Below are 16534 nucleotides of genomic sequence, written 5' to 3'. Positions count from 1 at the left end.
CAAAGCATTTCACTTTTTGTCTAAGAATTAACAGTAAACATTTTGATATATATATATATAATTTTGCTAATAATCCAGAAAATAATTAACCCTAAGAGGGAAAAAAGTGTAATCTAATTCGTTACAGAGATACATGCTAGGGTAAACAATAAACAATAAAACTTAATGCATAAAACTATTTTACACTAGTATCTGACAGGCACGGTGTCAGATACACTAGGATAAAATTATACACTAGGATAAAATTCAATGAGGCACATAGAGTGAAAATATTTTTACAGTAGAATAAAAAGCCGGTGAGGAACATAAAAGTTCAAGGAAAAAAACCCTAGAAGATGTAAAACTTATGAGTGTTAAAAGTGGATAATACCAAATCTTCAGGGATTTAGATTCCATTGGATACCCTTGAAAGAATAAAGCAACTTTGTTGTTTTTAATATTAACAGCATGCCAAAATATACCCTTTGCAATTATTTAAATTTAGATGTTGCTGTTTTTAAAAAAGGCTGACTATAGCCAATAACTTAGTTGTATATTTTAAAATAACTAAGAATATAATTTGATTGCTTGTAACACAAAGGATAAATGCTTGAAGTGATGGATACTCCGTTAACCCTGATATGACTATTACGCATTGCATTCCTGTCTGTATCAAGATATCTCACGTACTCGACAAATAGGGACACCTACTATGTACTCACAAAAATTAATTTAAAAAAAAAATGTCTTCAAATTCATTTTAGGCCCTAGATTTGGAAGCCGACACCGGGGGTGGGCTGGGCAGGGGGCGAGGTCGCTGCCAAGCTGGCGCCCCGGGTGGGAGTGTGGCCCGGTCCCAGGGACCGCTCCAGGGGCGCGCTCCCTCTTCGCATCCCCAGTGCCCAGCCGGGGGCGCTTCTGGTGCTGACGACCAGGAAGGGCTGGTGCTCTCGGGCCAGCAACCCAGCGCTGTCCTGCGCCCCTCCCGGATTCCCCATTTCCCGCCAGGCCCCCCCTTGCGGGAACGTCCCCGCACCCACCTGGCAACTAATCACGTGTTCAGGAACACCTGCAGGTGGGTAGGCAGGTATTTACTTTATTACCTGTGCCCCTCCCCCAGCCCCCCCAAGGTAAAATGCACGGAAACAGGAAGCCCCGCCCACGGTCTCCTGGCCGCGCCCGGAGCGCGCGCCCTGCCGCTGGCACTCAATAAATAGCCGAGGAAGGCGCTCCCCTCCCTCCCGCCGGCGCGGGCGGCCGGACCATCGAGTCAGTCCTCCAGCGTCCCAGAGAGGGCGCGGAAGTGCCCCAGGGCCGGCGCGGGTTCTTCCGGCCGTGCGGTCCGCGCTTTTGTCCCGCCGGCGGCCGGGCTCCCGCGGCGCCGCCACAGCCAGTACGTGAGTCCGCGGCCGCCCGCGCTCCCGCCCCCGGCCCTCGCCTGCCACGCCCTTCCCTTTTTGGCCGAGTCTTGGCTGCCCCGCGGGTCTCGGGCGGGATCTGGGAGTAAGCGTGCCCCCTCCCTGCACAGATCTCAGTAGGCGCGTTCCTGGGGAGCGGAGGGGAGGGGAGGGAGGACTTCGGGCAGGCAGAGGGGTGCAGGGCGCGCCCCTGGAACAGACTGGGCTCCCTGTGGGCCACAACTGCGACCTCTGAACGGACCAGCGTCATGTTAGGTCTGCTCAGTGTTCCGAGAAGGGCCAGGGCCCCGCTCCGGTGTTCCGCAACTATTCATCCCTGTCTTGGATGGGAGGGGATTCCTAAAAATTAGCGCTTCAAAATACCCACCATTTCGTGCTCCCTCTGTAGTTCAGTTTGGTACTCTAGGACTTGAGAGTGATGGCGAGGGCAGAGAGACCTCTAGGGGTGATCTGATTCGACCTTCTCCCCCCACACACACCTTTTTGTTTTGATCCGTGAGTGATGATGATAAGCTCCTGCTGCAGGGTGAATGGAGACCCCGGAGGCGCGTCCTGGCCCTCACCTGGGGAAGCGCACCTGCATCCAGACGGGTGCACCGGGAGGAGGCGACCTGCCGCGGGTTCCTGCAAGCAGAAAAGGAGTTAACTAGGGAGGGAGAGGAAAGTCGAGGAGTTTCTTAGACCCAGGGGCACAGCCTGCGGGAACCCGGGCAGGGGACGGAAAAGATCACTGGGGAATGCCAGGGCTGGGTGTGCTGCTCTAAGACGTTTAAAGTAGTTGGCCAGCAGGAGCATTTCTTTGTGAAAGCCCAAGGCTTAAAAAAATAATAATATGAAATATATAATACATTCATATGGCTGGGATATTAAAAATATAAAAAGTTACCAGTGAAAGATTTCCTCCATCCCTCTTAGCTATCTTCCTAGGCCCTACCCTCTTAGGTCATTTGTTCCTTTGTATCTTTTCCGAATTTCTTTCTGCAAGTACTGGCGAATATCACTGGTTAGTGCCCGCTTTTATCACACAGGTGATAGAAATCCTTCTAACCCCTTAATTCTTTCACTTTATCTTACCGGTCTCTACATATCAGAACGCAGAAGTTTTGTTCTGTTTTGTTTTACAGAGCTGTGGTAAGTATTGGATGGGCCATTGTTTGGATGTTCTCGGTGTTCTGTCCTTTTTTAGATCTATTCGGGGGCATTTGGGTTGTCTCCAATTTTTCGTTATTTCAAACAGTGGTATACTCAATACAGTGTATTAGGGCAAGGATTTTTAAAGAAGAAACCTCACAGCCGTTAGAAAATTCTTTTTTTACATTAACTCAACCAGTTATTGGCAGATTGTTACATATGACAAGTCATTATCAAAATCACTGATGTAGAGTGTTTAAAGAACAAATAAGACTTAAGTAGTCCTTCCCTCCTGAGACTTGTCACTCTATTTAGTGTTACACTAGCCTAACAGACTATGTCAGTGACTCCAAGCCAGTCCCTGCCGGGTTTAATTCAGAAAATCAGCCTCGGCCGGGCGCGGTGGCTCAAGCCTGTAATCCCAGCACTTTGGGAGGCCGAGGCGGGCGGATCACGAGGTCAGGAGATCGAGACTATCCTGGCTAACACGGTGAAACCCCGTCTCTACTAAAAAAATACAAAAAACTAGCCGGGCGAGGTGGCGGGCGCCTGTAGTCCCAGCTACTCGGGAGGCTGAGGCAGGAGAATGGCGTAAACCCGGGAGGCGGAGTTTGCAGTGAGCTGAGATCTGGCCACTGCACTCCAGCCTGGGTGACAGAGTGAGACTCCTTCTCAAAAAAAAAAAAAGAAAATCAGCCTCCCTTTTAGTATCTCCTTTGCTCACCTGCTCCCTAGAAATCTCTTCTCCACTACTTGGTTTGAGAATGTTCTACTTCAGATTTTTACTTTAAGGAAAAATCAGCTTTCATTCTTATTTCTATATTTAAGCAATAGAACCAACTCACATTAACCATCTACATTCCTAACATTCATAAGACAAATGCAACAATAGCTAGAACACAAACCATATTCTATTCTCATCTGCATATCACTTCTCTATTCCTTAGTCCCATCTTTCCTTTGCACATTTTCCCCCTCCTTGGCACTCTTTCTTCTGGGTTGATAAGCATTTTGTGGTCACTTTCTCTTGTCTTTTTTCCTTTCTTTGGTCATCTCCAAATCAAATACAGTATCCAAGAACTTAAGGTATAGAATCCACGCGTGAACCTTGAGGTGGTAAAATTGTCTTGTGGAATATGGTTGGACTCTGCAAATTCAAAGTAGTTCCAGGCTAGTTGCAATCTGCTAATAGGAAGGAATTTTCAGCCAGAGCAGGCCACAGTTCCTGTCTTACAAGTTGTCTAGGCTCTTGAAAAGTGGCTCCTGAGTCTTGGAGGCAGAGACAGCAAGAATTTAGGGCAGGTTCTTACTGTTTGCATTCACTTTTCTAGGCCTTGGCGATAGACCATGAACAAGAAGCACAGAAGTATCCAGAGGTTGTTGGTCATATATAGTTTGGAAGGAGTGGATGGCATTCTATGTCTGACACTTTTGACTGATGTAACCAGGCTATTAGAGTCATGCTACATGTTGAAAACTGGTTAGAAAGGGCCTGCCCATTCCGCCTTTAGAACTTTTAAGAAATTCAAAAGTTTCTGGGTCTTTCTATGGACGAATTGTGTTTTGGGGGGAATTCCTTACTTGTGTCATAGGGGACACATGACTTAGCCACCACATCAGTCTTGATTGGATTATAGTGACTTATTCCTGGAACTCCAGGACTCAGTCCTGTCTCGCCTCAATCCGTTCTCCCACTGCAACTAGTATGAGTCATCTTTCTTTTCTTTTTGTGAGACAGTCTCACTGTGTCACCTAGGCTGGAATGCAATGGCGCTATCTTGGCTCACTGCAACCTCCGCCTCCCAGGTTCAGGCGATTCTTGTGCCTCACCCTCCCAAGTCAAGTAGCTGGAACTGCAGGTGTGCACCACCACACTTGGCTAATTTTTGTGTTTTTAGTAGAGACAAGGATTCGCCTCCTTGGCCAGGCTGGTCTTGAACTCCTAGCCTCAAGTGATCTGTCTGCCTCAGCCTCCCAAAGTGCTGAGATTACAGGTGTGAGCCACTGCACCTTGCCTGATCTTTCTTTTTAAATTTTTTTTCTTTTTTTTTTTTTTTTGAGACAGACATACAGGCGCCCACCACCACACCCAGCTAATTTTCTTTGTTTTTTGTTTGTTTGTTTTAGTAGAGAGGGGGTTTGACCATGTTGGCCAGGCTGGTCTCAAACTCCTGACCTCAGGTGACCCGCCTGCCTCAGCCTCCGAAAGTGCTGGGATTATAGGCGTGAGCCACTGTGCCCGGCCTAAAGTTTTTTCTTATGACCTTCCATATACCCATCACTTGGGTTCAGCAATTATCAGGATTCTACTGTTTAACTTTTCCCTTTTTAGTTTTTCTTGATTGAAATATTTTAAAGCAAATTCCAGATACCATGCCATTTCACTCCAGACTTCAGTCTGATTCAAAAAAAAAAGTCTGGGTGCAGTGGCTCATGCCTGTAATCCCAGCACTTTGGGAGGCTGAGGTGGGCGGATTACGAGGTCAGGAGATCGAGACCATCCTGGCTAACGCAGTGAAACCCTATCTCTACTAAAAATACAAAAAATTAGCTGGGTGTAGTGGCGGGCGACTGTAGACTCAGCTACTCAGGAGGCTGAGGCAGAAGAATGGTGTGAACCCAGGAGGTGGAGCTTGCAGGGAGCCACTGCACTCCAGCCTGGGCGACAGAGCAAGACTCCACCTCAAAAAAAGAAAATAAATAATTTTTAAAAAGGGTCTGGGTGCGGTGGCTCACTCCTGCAATCCTAGCGCTTTGGGAGGCTGAGGTGGGCAGATCACAAAGTCAGGAGATCGAGACCATTCTGGCTAACGCAGTGAAACCCCGTCTCTACTAAAAATACAAAAAATTAGCCAGGTGTGGTGGTGGGCACCTGTAGTCCCAGCTACTTGGGAGGCTGAGGCAGGAGAATGGCGTGAACCTGGGAGGCGGAGCTTGCAGTGAGCGTAGATCGTGCCACTGCACTCCAGCCTGGGCGACAGCGAGACTCTGTCATTTTTATCACATGGTTGTTTTCCTACCAGACTCTCTTACAAGTCTGCAGGCGCCTTGATGGCAGGGCCTTGTCATATCCATCTCTTTGGATAGGAATAGCCCAGGGCCTGGAAAACAAACAGGATACAGATAATAGTCTTAAGTTCCTTGCGCAACAATTAGCCTCAGAAAGAACTGATACACTAGAATGCATCTTCAGTATTGTTTATAAGGATAACTTCATTCTCCTTATATGTTGCATTGTTTGTGTTGTCTTTGTGTTTTAGCAGCGGAATGCACCTGCAGTATTGTTTATAAGGATAACTTCATTATCCTTATATGTTACATGGTTTGTGTTGTCTTTGTGTTTTAGCAGTGTGTGCTCTAGTGCTGTCTGGTTGTTTTTCTGCCTGTTTCTGATGGATCTTAGTATTGATTAATACAGATTTCATTTCAAGCCATGTATTTTCAGTGAAGATTCATGTTTATATTAATCCATCTTGATTTCACGCAAGAAGAAAATTGGATGAACTACATCAGATGACGGGACATTGTGCCTCCAACCCAAACAGAGGGGTTTAAGCAGAGCCAGAACAGGGAGGCCCCTGGCCTGCACCTAGGTTAGAGAGATAAGTGGCAATGTGTCTGTGATTTTAGGCAGACCAGGCCAGTCAGCAGCCAGTCTAACATGGACTCCCAGAGGACAGGAAGAAAACTCATAATCCACTTGTCGAAGAAACAAAGGAGGAAAGATCAGACTGAGAATCAGTGAGTGGAGTGGCAGTGAGGGGTGACAGTTGCACAGGCGACTGGTGCAGAAGGCTTTAGGTGCCACAGTAAGTAGCCAGGGAGAACTTGGCACTGCCCAGTGACTAGGTGTGCATTTTACAAAAACTTGACAGTGGTTGGAGAAAGAATTGGGCAGGGATAAGAGTGAAGGTCGAGAAATGATGGCAGTAGTCCAGAAGAGAATTTAGAAGGCTTAAACTAAGGCCTTAGCAGTAAGAAGCAGGTGGGGGATAGGGGTGGGAGCTTCAGAACTACTCAGGCAATAGAATCAGCGGTCCTCGGGGCTGTTTTGGATGTGGTCAAGGGAAATAGCCCACTTCTGATTTAGGCAAAGGGTGGGGGGCGCGGTGGATATGAGGGTCTGTAATTGAGAGGGATCTTGGGCAGAGATGAGGACCTGGGACGGTGTGTGGGAGTGCTGGGAGCAATGAGGGCTCCCAGGGGAGTATGGGGAGCCAGAAGAGGAAAGGCTCATGGTGGAAGGAGGGGCCGGAAACATCCAGGGGGCAGCAGCCCGGAGGGCAACCACCACCCTGAAGAAGCTAATGCAGTGGGGTCTGGAAGAAATGAGGCATGAGGGGAGTGGGAGTGGGATGTGAAGACCACTTTTCCAGATGCAACAGGCAGTAGGATGGCGAAGCAGTACCTGGAGGGGAAGGTGTAGAAGAGGAAACAAATTTGCTTTCTGACATTTTGAAAACTTTTTGTTTGGTAATAATTTTAAATGCACAGAAAAATTCAAGAATACGAACAATAGAAAGATACCCATTACTCAGATTTACCTGCAGTTAACATTTGACTTCATTTTGTTCTCTTGCTCTCTCTTTCATACATGTAAGTATTTTTCTAAACCTTTTGTAGGTAAGTTATGTACATCATGGCCCTTTATCCCTAAATACTTCAGTGTATTTCCCAAGGATTGGGATAGTCTCCTAGATAACTACAGTACAGTTTTCAGATTGAGTCAGTTTGAAGTTGATACTGCTTTTACCTAGGCTACCATCCATATTCCACCTTTGTCAGCGATGTAATTGTTTCTATCACAATTTTCCCTCCACTGCAGATCCAGTCAAGGTCAGGAATTTAATCTAGTGGTCAGATCTCTTTAGCCTTCTTTAATCTGGAACATTTCTACAGCTCTTCGTCTTTTATGAAAATGATGTATTTGAAAAGTATAGTCCCCCCTCTTCTCTCCACCCTCCATTTTAGTAGAAAACAGTTTTCATTTTGGGTTTACCTGCTGATTCAGTTCAGGTAATGCGTTCTCACAGGTGATGTGTCCTCCCTACTAAAAGCATATTATGTCCGTCTGCCCCACTGGAGGTGTTAAATTAGAACACCTGGCCAAGGCATTGTCTCTCCACTCTTGCATTTTTCCCCCTTGTAAATAACTTAAGCATTACAAATGTTTAAGACCATGCAGATACCCTGCTCCTTGTCAGAATTTCCTCTTAGACGTAGAATTCATTGATGATTCTCTCCTGATCCAGTTTTTACTCTGATAGTTGCAGAATGCTGATTTTTCCAATTCTGGTATTCCTTCTACGTTTATCAACCAGCACTCACATTCTGCTGTAAGCAAGAGGCCTCCCTTTCTATCCTGTTTGTACCTGTGTAGACTCATGAAAGCCTACCTTCAGTGGTTTATCATGTATCACTATACTTAGTTATTATGGTGCCTAAAGTTATTATGGTGCTTGAACACTGGATGTGCAAGCTGGGTCTTGCAGCATGTCCCTACCCTGTTTTTGAGCCTCTCTTTACTTGCTGGTGTAACATGATGCTCTTCTTGTATGTTTCCTGCTCTCAGCCTGAAATCAGCCATTTCTTTGAGAAGCTGTGGTTCCTGTCAGTAAGCAATGGTAATAGAGACCCAGAATGAGGGTACTGGATGTGCTCATTACCACTGGAGTGTTTTTGTGTTTTGGGCTTTCAGCAAACAGAACTAGGAAGTATATGCAGATATATGCATACAGCTATATGGACTTGAATATACATGTGTGCACATATATGTGATTTAGAAATCGTAAGTTCACACCAGTACTTTGAATTCATCCCAAGATTCATTTTTGCCTTCCTCTATTCCTTATTTTTATATCCCTTTCTTTAGGAGAGCCCTGAGCCCAACAAAATCAACACATTTACTCAAGTTCTTAATACATCTAAAGTTGTTTCAGAATTGCTGTTCATACCTCTGCAGAAAACCTGCTAACAGTTGAATTGCTTGTACCTCTTCCCACTGCCACTGCCCCGCCTCCAGCTTTCCCCAGACTGAATGTACTTAGGTAGTCAAATATGTTTCTAAGTTGCCTGGATTAGTTCTATGTTTCCTTTTTGTTTGTTCTCTTCCTGCTATTGTGGTATTCATGTGAAATGCAAGTAGGTTGATTTGTTTTCTGTTTTAGCAGTTTTTCCCCTTTCCTATCCTCTTGATGTTTAATTTTATTCTTTGAATATGTAGAATATTATCATGTATTTTGTATAGTAAAAACTATTAAAAAGGCTGTATACTCAGTCTCTCTCTTTCCCTCATCCTTCTGCTCCATTCTCCACACTCCTCCCGTGTAGGCAATGAACCTCACTGTTTTCTGGTTTATCATTGCTATAAAGAGAAACACACACGTGCTTGTTTTCCTGTTTTCTTTCCTACACAAAACGTAGCATGTATATTACTCTTTTTCACTTTGACCTTTTGACTTTAGGATATACAAATTGCTCCATATCAGTTCAGAAATGCTCCTCATCCTTTTTTAGAACTCCATCGTGCATATGTGCCAGTTTATTTAACCAGTCTTCTGTGCTTGGAGATTTACGTAGGTTTCCAGATTTTGCAGTTACGAATAATGCTATAATGAATCATCACTCTGTGCACATATGTTTTTTATATTTTTTGGAGGGGTATCCTCCTTATAAATTCATAAAGTAGGATTTCTGGGTAAATGCATATATGGTTTTGTTAGATATTGGCAAATTCCCCTTAAAAGGGGCTGTGCCAGTTTGCATTCCCAGCAGTGTATGAGAGTGCCTGTTTCCTCCACAGCCTTGTCAACAGTGTATTGTCAAGCTCTGAACATTTGCTAATGTGACAGGTGAGAAGTGGTGTTTTACGGTAGTTCTTACTTGCCTTTCTCTTATTATGAATCAAGTTGAATGTTTAAGGACCATTTAAAAGAATTGTCTGTTTATCTTTTTGCCTGTTTACCTGCATGATTTTTAGTTTATTTTTCTTCAGTTTTTGAAAACATCAGTCTTTTGTTGCTTATGAGTCATTGTTAGAAAACTTTCTCTATACTCAAGTCATGGAGGCATTTACCCATGTTTTCTAGCATTTGTACAGCTTTTTTATATTTAGAGCTCTGTTCCATATGGAGTTTATTTGTGTGTGTGTGGTGTGAAGAATGGGATCTAATTATATCTTTTTCCTTTTTTTTTTTTTTTTTTTTTTGGAGATGGAGTCTCCCTCTGTCTCCAGGCTGGAGTGCAGTGGAACAATCTCAGCTCACTGCAACCTCTGCTTCCCGGGTTTAAGTGATTCTCCTGCCTCAGCCTCCCTCCCGTGTAGCTGGGATTACAGGTGCACGCCACCACGCCCGGCTAATTTTTGTATTTTTACTAGAGACAAGGCTTCACCATGTTGGCCAGGGTGGTCTCAATCTCTTCACCTCGTGACCCGCCCGCCTCAGCTTCCCAGAGTGGTGGGATTACAGGTGTGAGCCACTGCACCCGGCCCTGATTTTGGTGGGATCACAGGTGTGAGCCACCGTACCCGGCCCTGATTTTATCTTTTTCCATATGGCTTCATAGTTGTTACAACACTATTAAAAGGACCATCTTTTCTCCAGTAATTGCAGATATCATCTTTATCATTAATTTCTGTGTCTACCTGGGACAATGTCTGGACTTTCTGTTCTATTCCCTCTGCCTGTCTGTGTACCAGGACCACACTATTTTAATTATAGAGGTTTAATAGTATATTTTAATATGTAATATGCAGGTTGCCTTCTTTCTCGTCTCTGCAGTAACTGTCTTCATGGTTTCATAGCCTTCTCCCTGATATCCCTCCCCAGGTACTGATTTTTTCTCTTTAGTGTTGTCTGTCCTCTGCTGATTTTGTCTAACTTTTCACAATAAAAAAAAAAGTTTCGCCTAACTTTTGTCCTACTTAGGAATTTTTCTGCTTCTGTTCCTCAGATTTCTTCTGCCCTCTTGTTTGTTTTTCCAAGACTGGATGACATTGTTTAAAAACTGACTGGTGTTGCCCATGGTTCTGTGAATCATTTCACCTTGCCCAACGCTAAGCTGTTACGCAAGAATAGAAAAGCTCATTGTTCCATTGAAAACCCAGGGCTCTAGCATTTTAACATTAGTTCCACAGGGGCAGAAATTTTGTCATATTCATTGTTGTATCCCTAGTACTTAAAAAACAGTACATGGTACTTATCACACAGTGTGTTGTCAGTAAGTGTTTGTCAGTTGAGTGAGCAAACTTTGTTGTTTGTTGTTATTCCAGTTTGTTTGTTTGTTTGTTTGTTTGTTTGTTTGTTTTTAAAGAGAGTGAACAGGTGTCCTTTTCATTTTCTTGGTTTAGTGTCACATTTGAAGACGAGCACTCAGGATGAGGAACCAACTGAAGAATATGCAAATGCTGGAAATACAGAATCTAAGTGGCCGAAAGTGGAAGGTCTTCACAGGGATCCTATGCCTGAGTCTAAGGTTGGTGACACATGTGTTTGGGATAGCAAGGTAGAGAGTCAGCAGGAAAAGCCTGTGGAAAACAGGATGAAGGAAGACAAAAGCAGCATCAGGGAAGCAATCAGCACAGCCAAGAGTGCAGCAAATATAAAGACAGAACAGGAAGATGAGGCATCTGAGAAGAGCTTGCATCTGAGCCCACAACATATCACACACCAGACTATGCCTGTAGGACAGAGAGGCAGTGAGCAAGGCAAATGTGTGGAGAACATTAATGGAACCTCCCACCCTAGTCTACAGCAGAAAACCAGTGCTATTAAGAAATTACATAAATGTGATGAATGTGGGAAATCCTTCAAATATAACTCCCGCCTCATTCAACATAAAATTATGCACACTGGGGAGAAGCGCTATGAATGTGATGACTGTGGAGGGACTTTCCGAAGCAGCTCCAGCCTTCGGGTCCACAAACGGATCCACACTGGGGAGAAGCCGTACACGTGTGAGGAATGTGGGAAAGCCTACATGTCCTACTCCAGCCTCATAAACCACAAAAGCACCCATTCTGGGGAGAAGAACTGCAAATGCGATGAATGTGGAAAATCCTTCAATTATAGCTCTGTTCTGGACCAGCATAAAAGGATCCACACTGGGGAGAAGCCCTATGAATGCGGTGAGTGTGGGAAGGCCTTCAGGAACAGCTCTGGGCTCAGAGTCCACAAAAGGATCCACACGGGGGAGAAGCCCTATGAGTGCGACATCTGTGGGAAAACCTTCAGTAACAGCTCTGGCCTCAGGGTCCACAAAAGGATCCACACGGGCGAGAAACCTTACGAATGTGATGAGTGTGGGAAGGCCTTCATTACTTGTAGAACACTCCTCAACCATAAAAGCATCCACTTTGGAGATAAACCCTATAAATGTGATGAGTGTGAGAAATCTTTTAATTATAGCTCTCTTCTCATTCAGCATAAAGTCATCCACACTGGAGAGAAACCTTATGAATGTGATGAATGTGGGAAGGCTTTCAGGAACAGCTCAGGCCTCATAGTGCATAAAAGGATCCACACGGGAGAGAAACCTTACAAGTGTGATGTCTGTGGCAAAGCATTCAGCTATAGCTCAGGCCTCGCAGTCCATAAAAGCATTCACCCTGGGAAGAAAGCCCATGAATGTAAGGAGTGTGGGAAATCCTTTAGTTATAACTCACTTCTTCTTCAACATAGAACTATTCATACCGGAGAGAGACCTTATGTATGTGATGTGTGTGGGAAAACATTCAGAAACAATGCAGGCCTCAAAGTCCACAGGAGGCTGCATACTGGGGAAAAACCCTATAAGTGTGATGTGTGTGGGAAAGCCTATATCTCACGCTCTAGCCTTAAAAATCACAAAGGAATCCACCTTGGGGAGAAGCCCTATAAATGTAGCTATTGTGAGAAATCCTTCAACTACAGCTCTGCCCTTGAGCAGCATAAAAGGATTCATACCAGGGAAAAACCCTTTGGGTGTGATGAGTGTGGAAAAGCTTTCAGAAATAATTCCGGCCTTAAAGTACATAAACGAATCCACACTGGGGAACGACCTTACAAATGTGAAGAATGCGGGAAAGCGTACATCTCCCTCTCGAGCCTTATAAATCATAAAAGCGTCCACCCTGGGGAGAAGCCCTTTAAGTGTGATGAGTGTGAGAAGGCCTTCATCACATACCGAACCCTTATAAACCACAAAAAAGTTCATCTTGGGGAGAAGCCCTACAAATGTGATGTGTGTGAGAAATCTTTTAATTACACATCACTCCTTTCTCAGCATAAAAGGGTCCACACTAGAGAGAAACCCTATGAATGTGACAGGTGTGAGAAGGTCTTCAGAAACAACTCAAGCCTTAAAGTTCATAAAAGAATCCATACTGGGGAGAAGCCCTATGAATGTGACGTGTGTGGAAAAGCCTACATCTCACACTCAAGCCTTATTAACCATAAAAGTACCCACCCTGGCAAGACACCCCATCCATGCGATGAATGTGGAAAAGCTTTTTTCTCAAGCAGAACTCTTATAAGCCATAAAAGAGTCCATCTTGGAGAGAAACCCTTCAAGTGTGTCGAGTGTGGGAAATCTTTCAGTTACAGCTCTCTCCTTTCTCAGCACAAGAGGGTCCACACAGGGGAGAAACCCTATGTGTGTGATAGGTGTGGGAAGGCCTTCAGGAACAGCTCAGGCCTCACAGTGCATAAAAGGATCCACACAGGTGAGAAACCCTATGAATGTGATGACTGTGGGAAGGCATACATCTCACACTCAAGTCTTATCAACCATAAAAGTGTCCACCAGGGAAAGCAGCCCTATAATTGTGAGTGTGGGAAATCCTTCAATTATAGATCAGTCCTTGACCAGCACAAAAGGATCCACACTGGAAAGAAGCCATACCGATGTAATGAGTGTGGTAAGGCTTTCAATATCCGATCAAATCTCACCAAGCATAAAAGAACCCATACTGGAGAGGAGTCTTTAAATGTGATATATGTGGGAAGTTATAGTGGCACATCCCAGAAGAGAACCTATGAGGGAGGGAATGCCCTGGATGGGAGCAGGATGAGGATGCCTCTGTAGCAGGCAGAGCTTACCAAGTCTCTGAACTCAAATGGAAGAAATACCTTATGAATGTAAGAATGTATGGGGTCATAGCTTGTAATTTACACAGTGCAAATGAAACCATCCTAGAGGATTGGGAGGAATCCTTTCTATGTGATTTTCAATCATAGCGAGCAAGAAAGGCTCCAGTATCAAAGTAGTTCAGCTCTTACGGGATATAAAATAGTCCATACTTGAGATAAAAACCTACCCAAGTGATGGAATGTGAAGCAATGTCTTCAAAATTAGTAGACATTTCTGGACATAAAACACAGATGAGGAAAGGACTTCAGTTAGAAGTTACATAATCACCATCAGAAAGTTCATGTTTGGTAAATTCTGTTACTAGAAATGTAGGAAATTCAGGTATAACTTTGAATCCCAGTTACACATTGGTCAGTGGGAAAACTGAGAAAGGCCTCCAACAGGCAAATTCAGGGAGAGGTAGGTTTCAGGGAATATAAATTTACTTAATATTAGTGGTCTTTAAGTATAAACTTGATGTAATTGGTTTGGGAGGGGGCAGTGATGATGACTTCTGAAACAAAATTTGGATTTCCTTTTAGGAAAAGTAGAAAGCATAGACTTACAAGTCTAACAGGAGATAGGAGAGAGTCACTCATAAAAAATGCAAATTGATGAACGTACTATTGTGATACATTAGTTGAATGGATGAAACTTTTTTAAAGTTTCAGATGGACTCCCATAATAATGAATTTGTGATGAGGGATAACCTGGAAGTGGTATTCCAACATTATGCTACAGTAAAAGGTTCTACCATGGAGAGGATTTTGACACATTCAGTAACTAATGGAACACACCGTCAACATGAATTTACACCTTACATGACAGAATTGATTCAGGGATTCCTATGAATAGAAATGCTGAGAAGGAACGCATCTTAGTGTAGAAGCTAAAAAGCTAAGTACCAGTCATCTAGAGAGAAGGAAATTAATGTTTCTTAATCCTGTTAAATGTTTGATTGTTTGGAATATGTTATTGTAAAGATGTCATGCAGTATATGTGTATATTGTCTGTTGTAAAATGTTAACAAATACTTTGTTCAGGGCTCACTTTCTCTTTGTCATGAAAGCCAGCTCCTTGTGGCGAGGTAAAGTGGAATTCCAATAAAGAAATTCCTTAAATCAAAACGGGCTGTGAGTTTAGATGCAGGATACCCAAGAGCCGTTTGTGTGTCAGATCTTTGTGGGTAAGTTATATACCAGATCCAAACCAGAGAGGGCAGTGGACTCATCCCACAGGGCTAGCAGCTCGGCTGGTTTCACCAGAAGTTAGAAGGTGCCTCCCTAAGAGGAGCACAGGATAAATTTTGAGGGGACCACAGTGGAGCCATGTGATCCTCATACTGGGCTAGATCCTAACTCATGGGAGCAGGTAGGTTGTGTGAGTGGTCAGTCACCACACACAGCTCTGACAGGACCGTGTAGAATTGAACATAAAATACTGCTGTGTAGGAAGCTGTTAACTAGGTAACTCAAAGGGTAAAAATAGACTCTTCTGAGAATTGAGTAACCTGTCTGAGAATACTGTGAGTGGGCCAATCAGTAAAGGCTGAATTCTAAGTCTGGTCTCTGGTTTCAAAACCCACTGTCTTGACAAGAGAACAATCTCAGCCATGTAGTTTCCCATCTCCCTCTAGGACTCTAGCCAGATAATTTCCATGCTCTTTTCTAGGAGTATAATTCTTTCACTTTGTATCCAAACCTCTACCATTAAGTTTTGATGGCTGCAATGGGGAAGGGTGGAGTTGAGGGAGGAAAGGGAGAAGGAGCATTTCTGCCATTGCTCCACTTTGGACTGTTCTGGTCATACTTGCTCTCTATCCTTCTTTGCACATGACACTGGGAAGCCTGACCCTACACACAGACTTGGACTGGTTTATTCAGCAAATCCTTGAGGATTTACTAGGCATCGTCCCTGTCCCACGTACTGGGTGGGAGAGAATGGCAGCAGGAGTAGATGCTGGCAGATAAGGATGAATAAAAGGAGAAAGGCTGTGAGCAGAACCACCCTAATGGATGTCTGAATTAAGACTGCACGTGATTAGAGGACAGTGACTAGGACCAACCAAGAGGGAGGAAGTGGTGACATCTAGGCAGGACGTTGAATTGGGTTTTCTGAGAGAGGAGTAGGAACTAGGATGACCTGAGTAGAGGCAGCTATGGAAGTGCCCAGGCATCCTCCCGCAAGGCTGGTCTCCGGCAAGGCTGGTGTCTGGGAGGAAGGAGGGTGCCGTGGAGGACTGATTCCCAGTAGTCGTGGGGACATGGATTGGGCTTCCTTTTGCTGAAGATGAGACCAGCTCTGGCTGTTTTTAACCTGAGGTTTCCATGTGCTCCTCACACAGGAGAGCTCCCGTACTTGAGCTCCAGCTGAACCTAATGCACTGTCTACTTTTGGGGAAGATGCAGGCTAAATAACAAAGGAGAGGATGGCCACAGCTCAGGTGGGGATTCTGAGTGCCTCAGCCCCCCAAGCACCAGACAAGCTCCTACTGTGGCCCCCATCTACTCACATGCTCCGGAAATGGGCCCAGGTCCTCAAGTGGACCTACAGCCAGATACAAGCCATGCAGGCTGCTCCCAGACATGGAGGGGTCTCTGTTGTAGCACAGACCTAATAAACTGGTGCAGCTGTGCCTGCTCAGACCAGGGATGGAACCTGGTTTAGGGACCACCCCCAATTCCTTCCAGAGAATGATATGCAAGTGGGAAAAATAAAGGGGGAGGAGAAAGAAAGGGAAAGCCTGAAAAAAAAAAAAACAATGAGTATGGAATAGCATTCCATAGGAGTGCACATCTTTCTTAGCAAATTTGTCTTAAGGTGAAAGCCTGGAAAATAATTTCATGTTTCATGTATGGAGACACTGGGTGTGAAACGGTACTGAACACCAATCCTGC

The 16534-nt window shown here is 44.5% G+C and overlaps 1 protein-coding gene across 5 annotated transcripts; it reads left to right on the top strand.

Annotated features, from left to right (window-relative positions):
* Positions 1-1215: 1215 nt before the first annotated feature.
* Positions 1216-14764, top strand: ZFP62 (ZFP62 zinc finger protein). 5 transcript variants are annotated; one of them, XM_030927560.1, is made up of 3 exons: positions 1216-1372; positions 2489-2528; positions 10879-14764. In XM_030927560.1, the coding sequence occupies exon 3, from the start codon at positions 10989-10991 to the stop codon at positions 13590-13592; it is 2604 nt and encodes an 867-aa protein (XP_030783420.1). In that variant the 5' UTR covers positions 1216-1372; positions 2489-2528; positions 10879-10988; the 3' UTR covers positions 13593-14764. The 5 variants fall into 5 exon arrangements, with proteins under 5 accessions (XP_030783420.1, XP_030783421.1, XP_010373318.1 ...); XM_030927561.1 differs by lacking the exon at positions 2489-2528 and having other exon boundaries at positions 1216-1376; XM_010375016.2 differs by lacking the exon at positions 2489-2528 and having other exon boundaries at positions 1273-1372.
* The last annotated feature ends 1770 nt before the right edge of the window (positions 14765-16534 follow it).

This window comes from Rhinopithecus roxellana, chromosome 3 (genome assembly GCF_007565055.1).
Source record: "Rhinopithecus roxellana isolate Shanxi Qingling chromosome 3, ASM756505v1, whole genome shotgun sequence".
Classification (NCBI taxonomy): Eukaryota; Metazoa; Chordata; class Mammalia; order Primates; family Cercopithecidae; genus Rhinopithecus; species Rhinopithecus roxellana.
The sequence above is the reverse complement of the archived record's forward strand: the minus strand, read 5'-3'. Positions and strand labels throughout refer to the sequence as shown.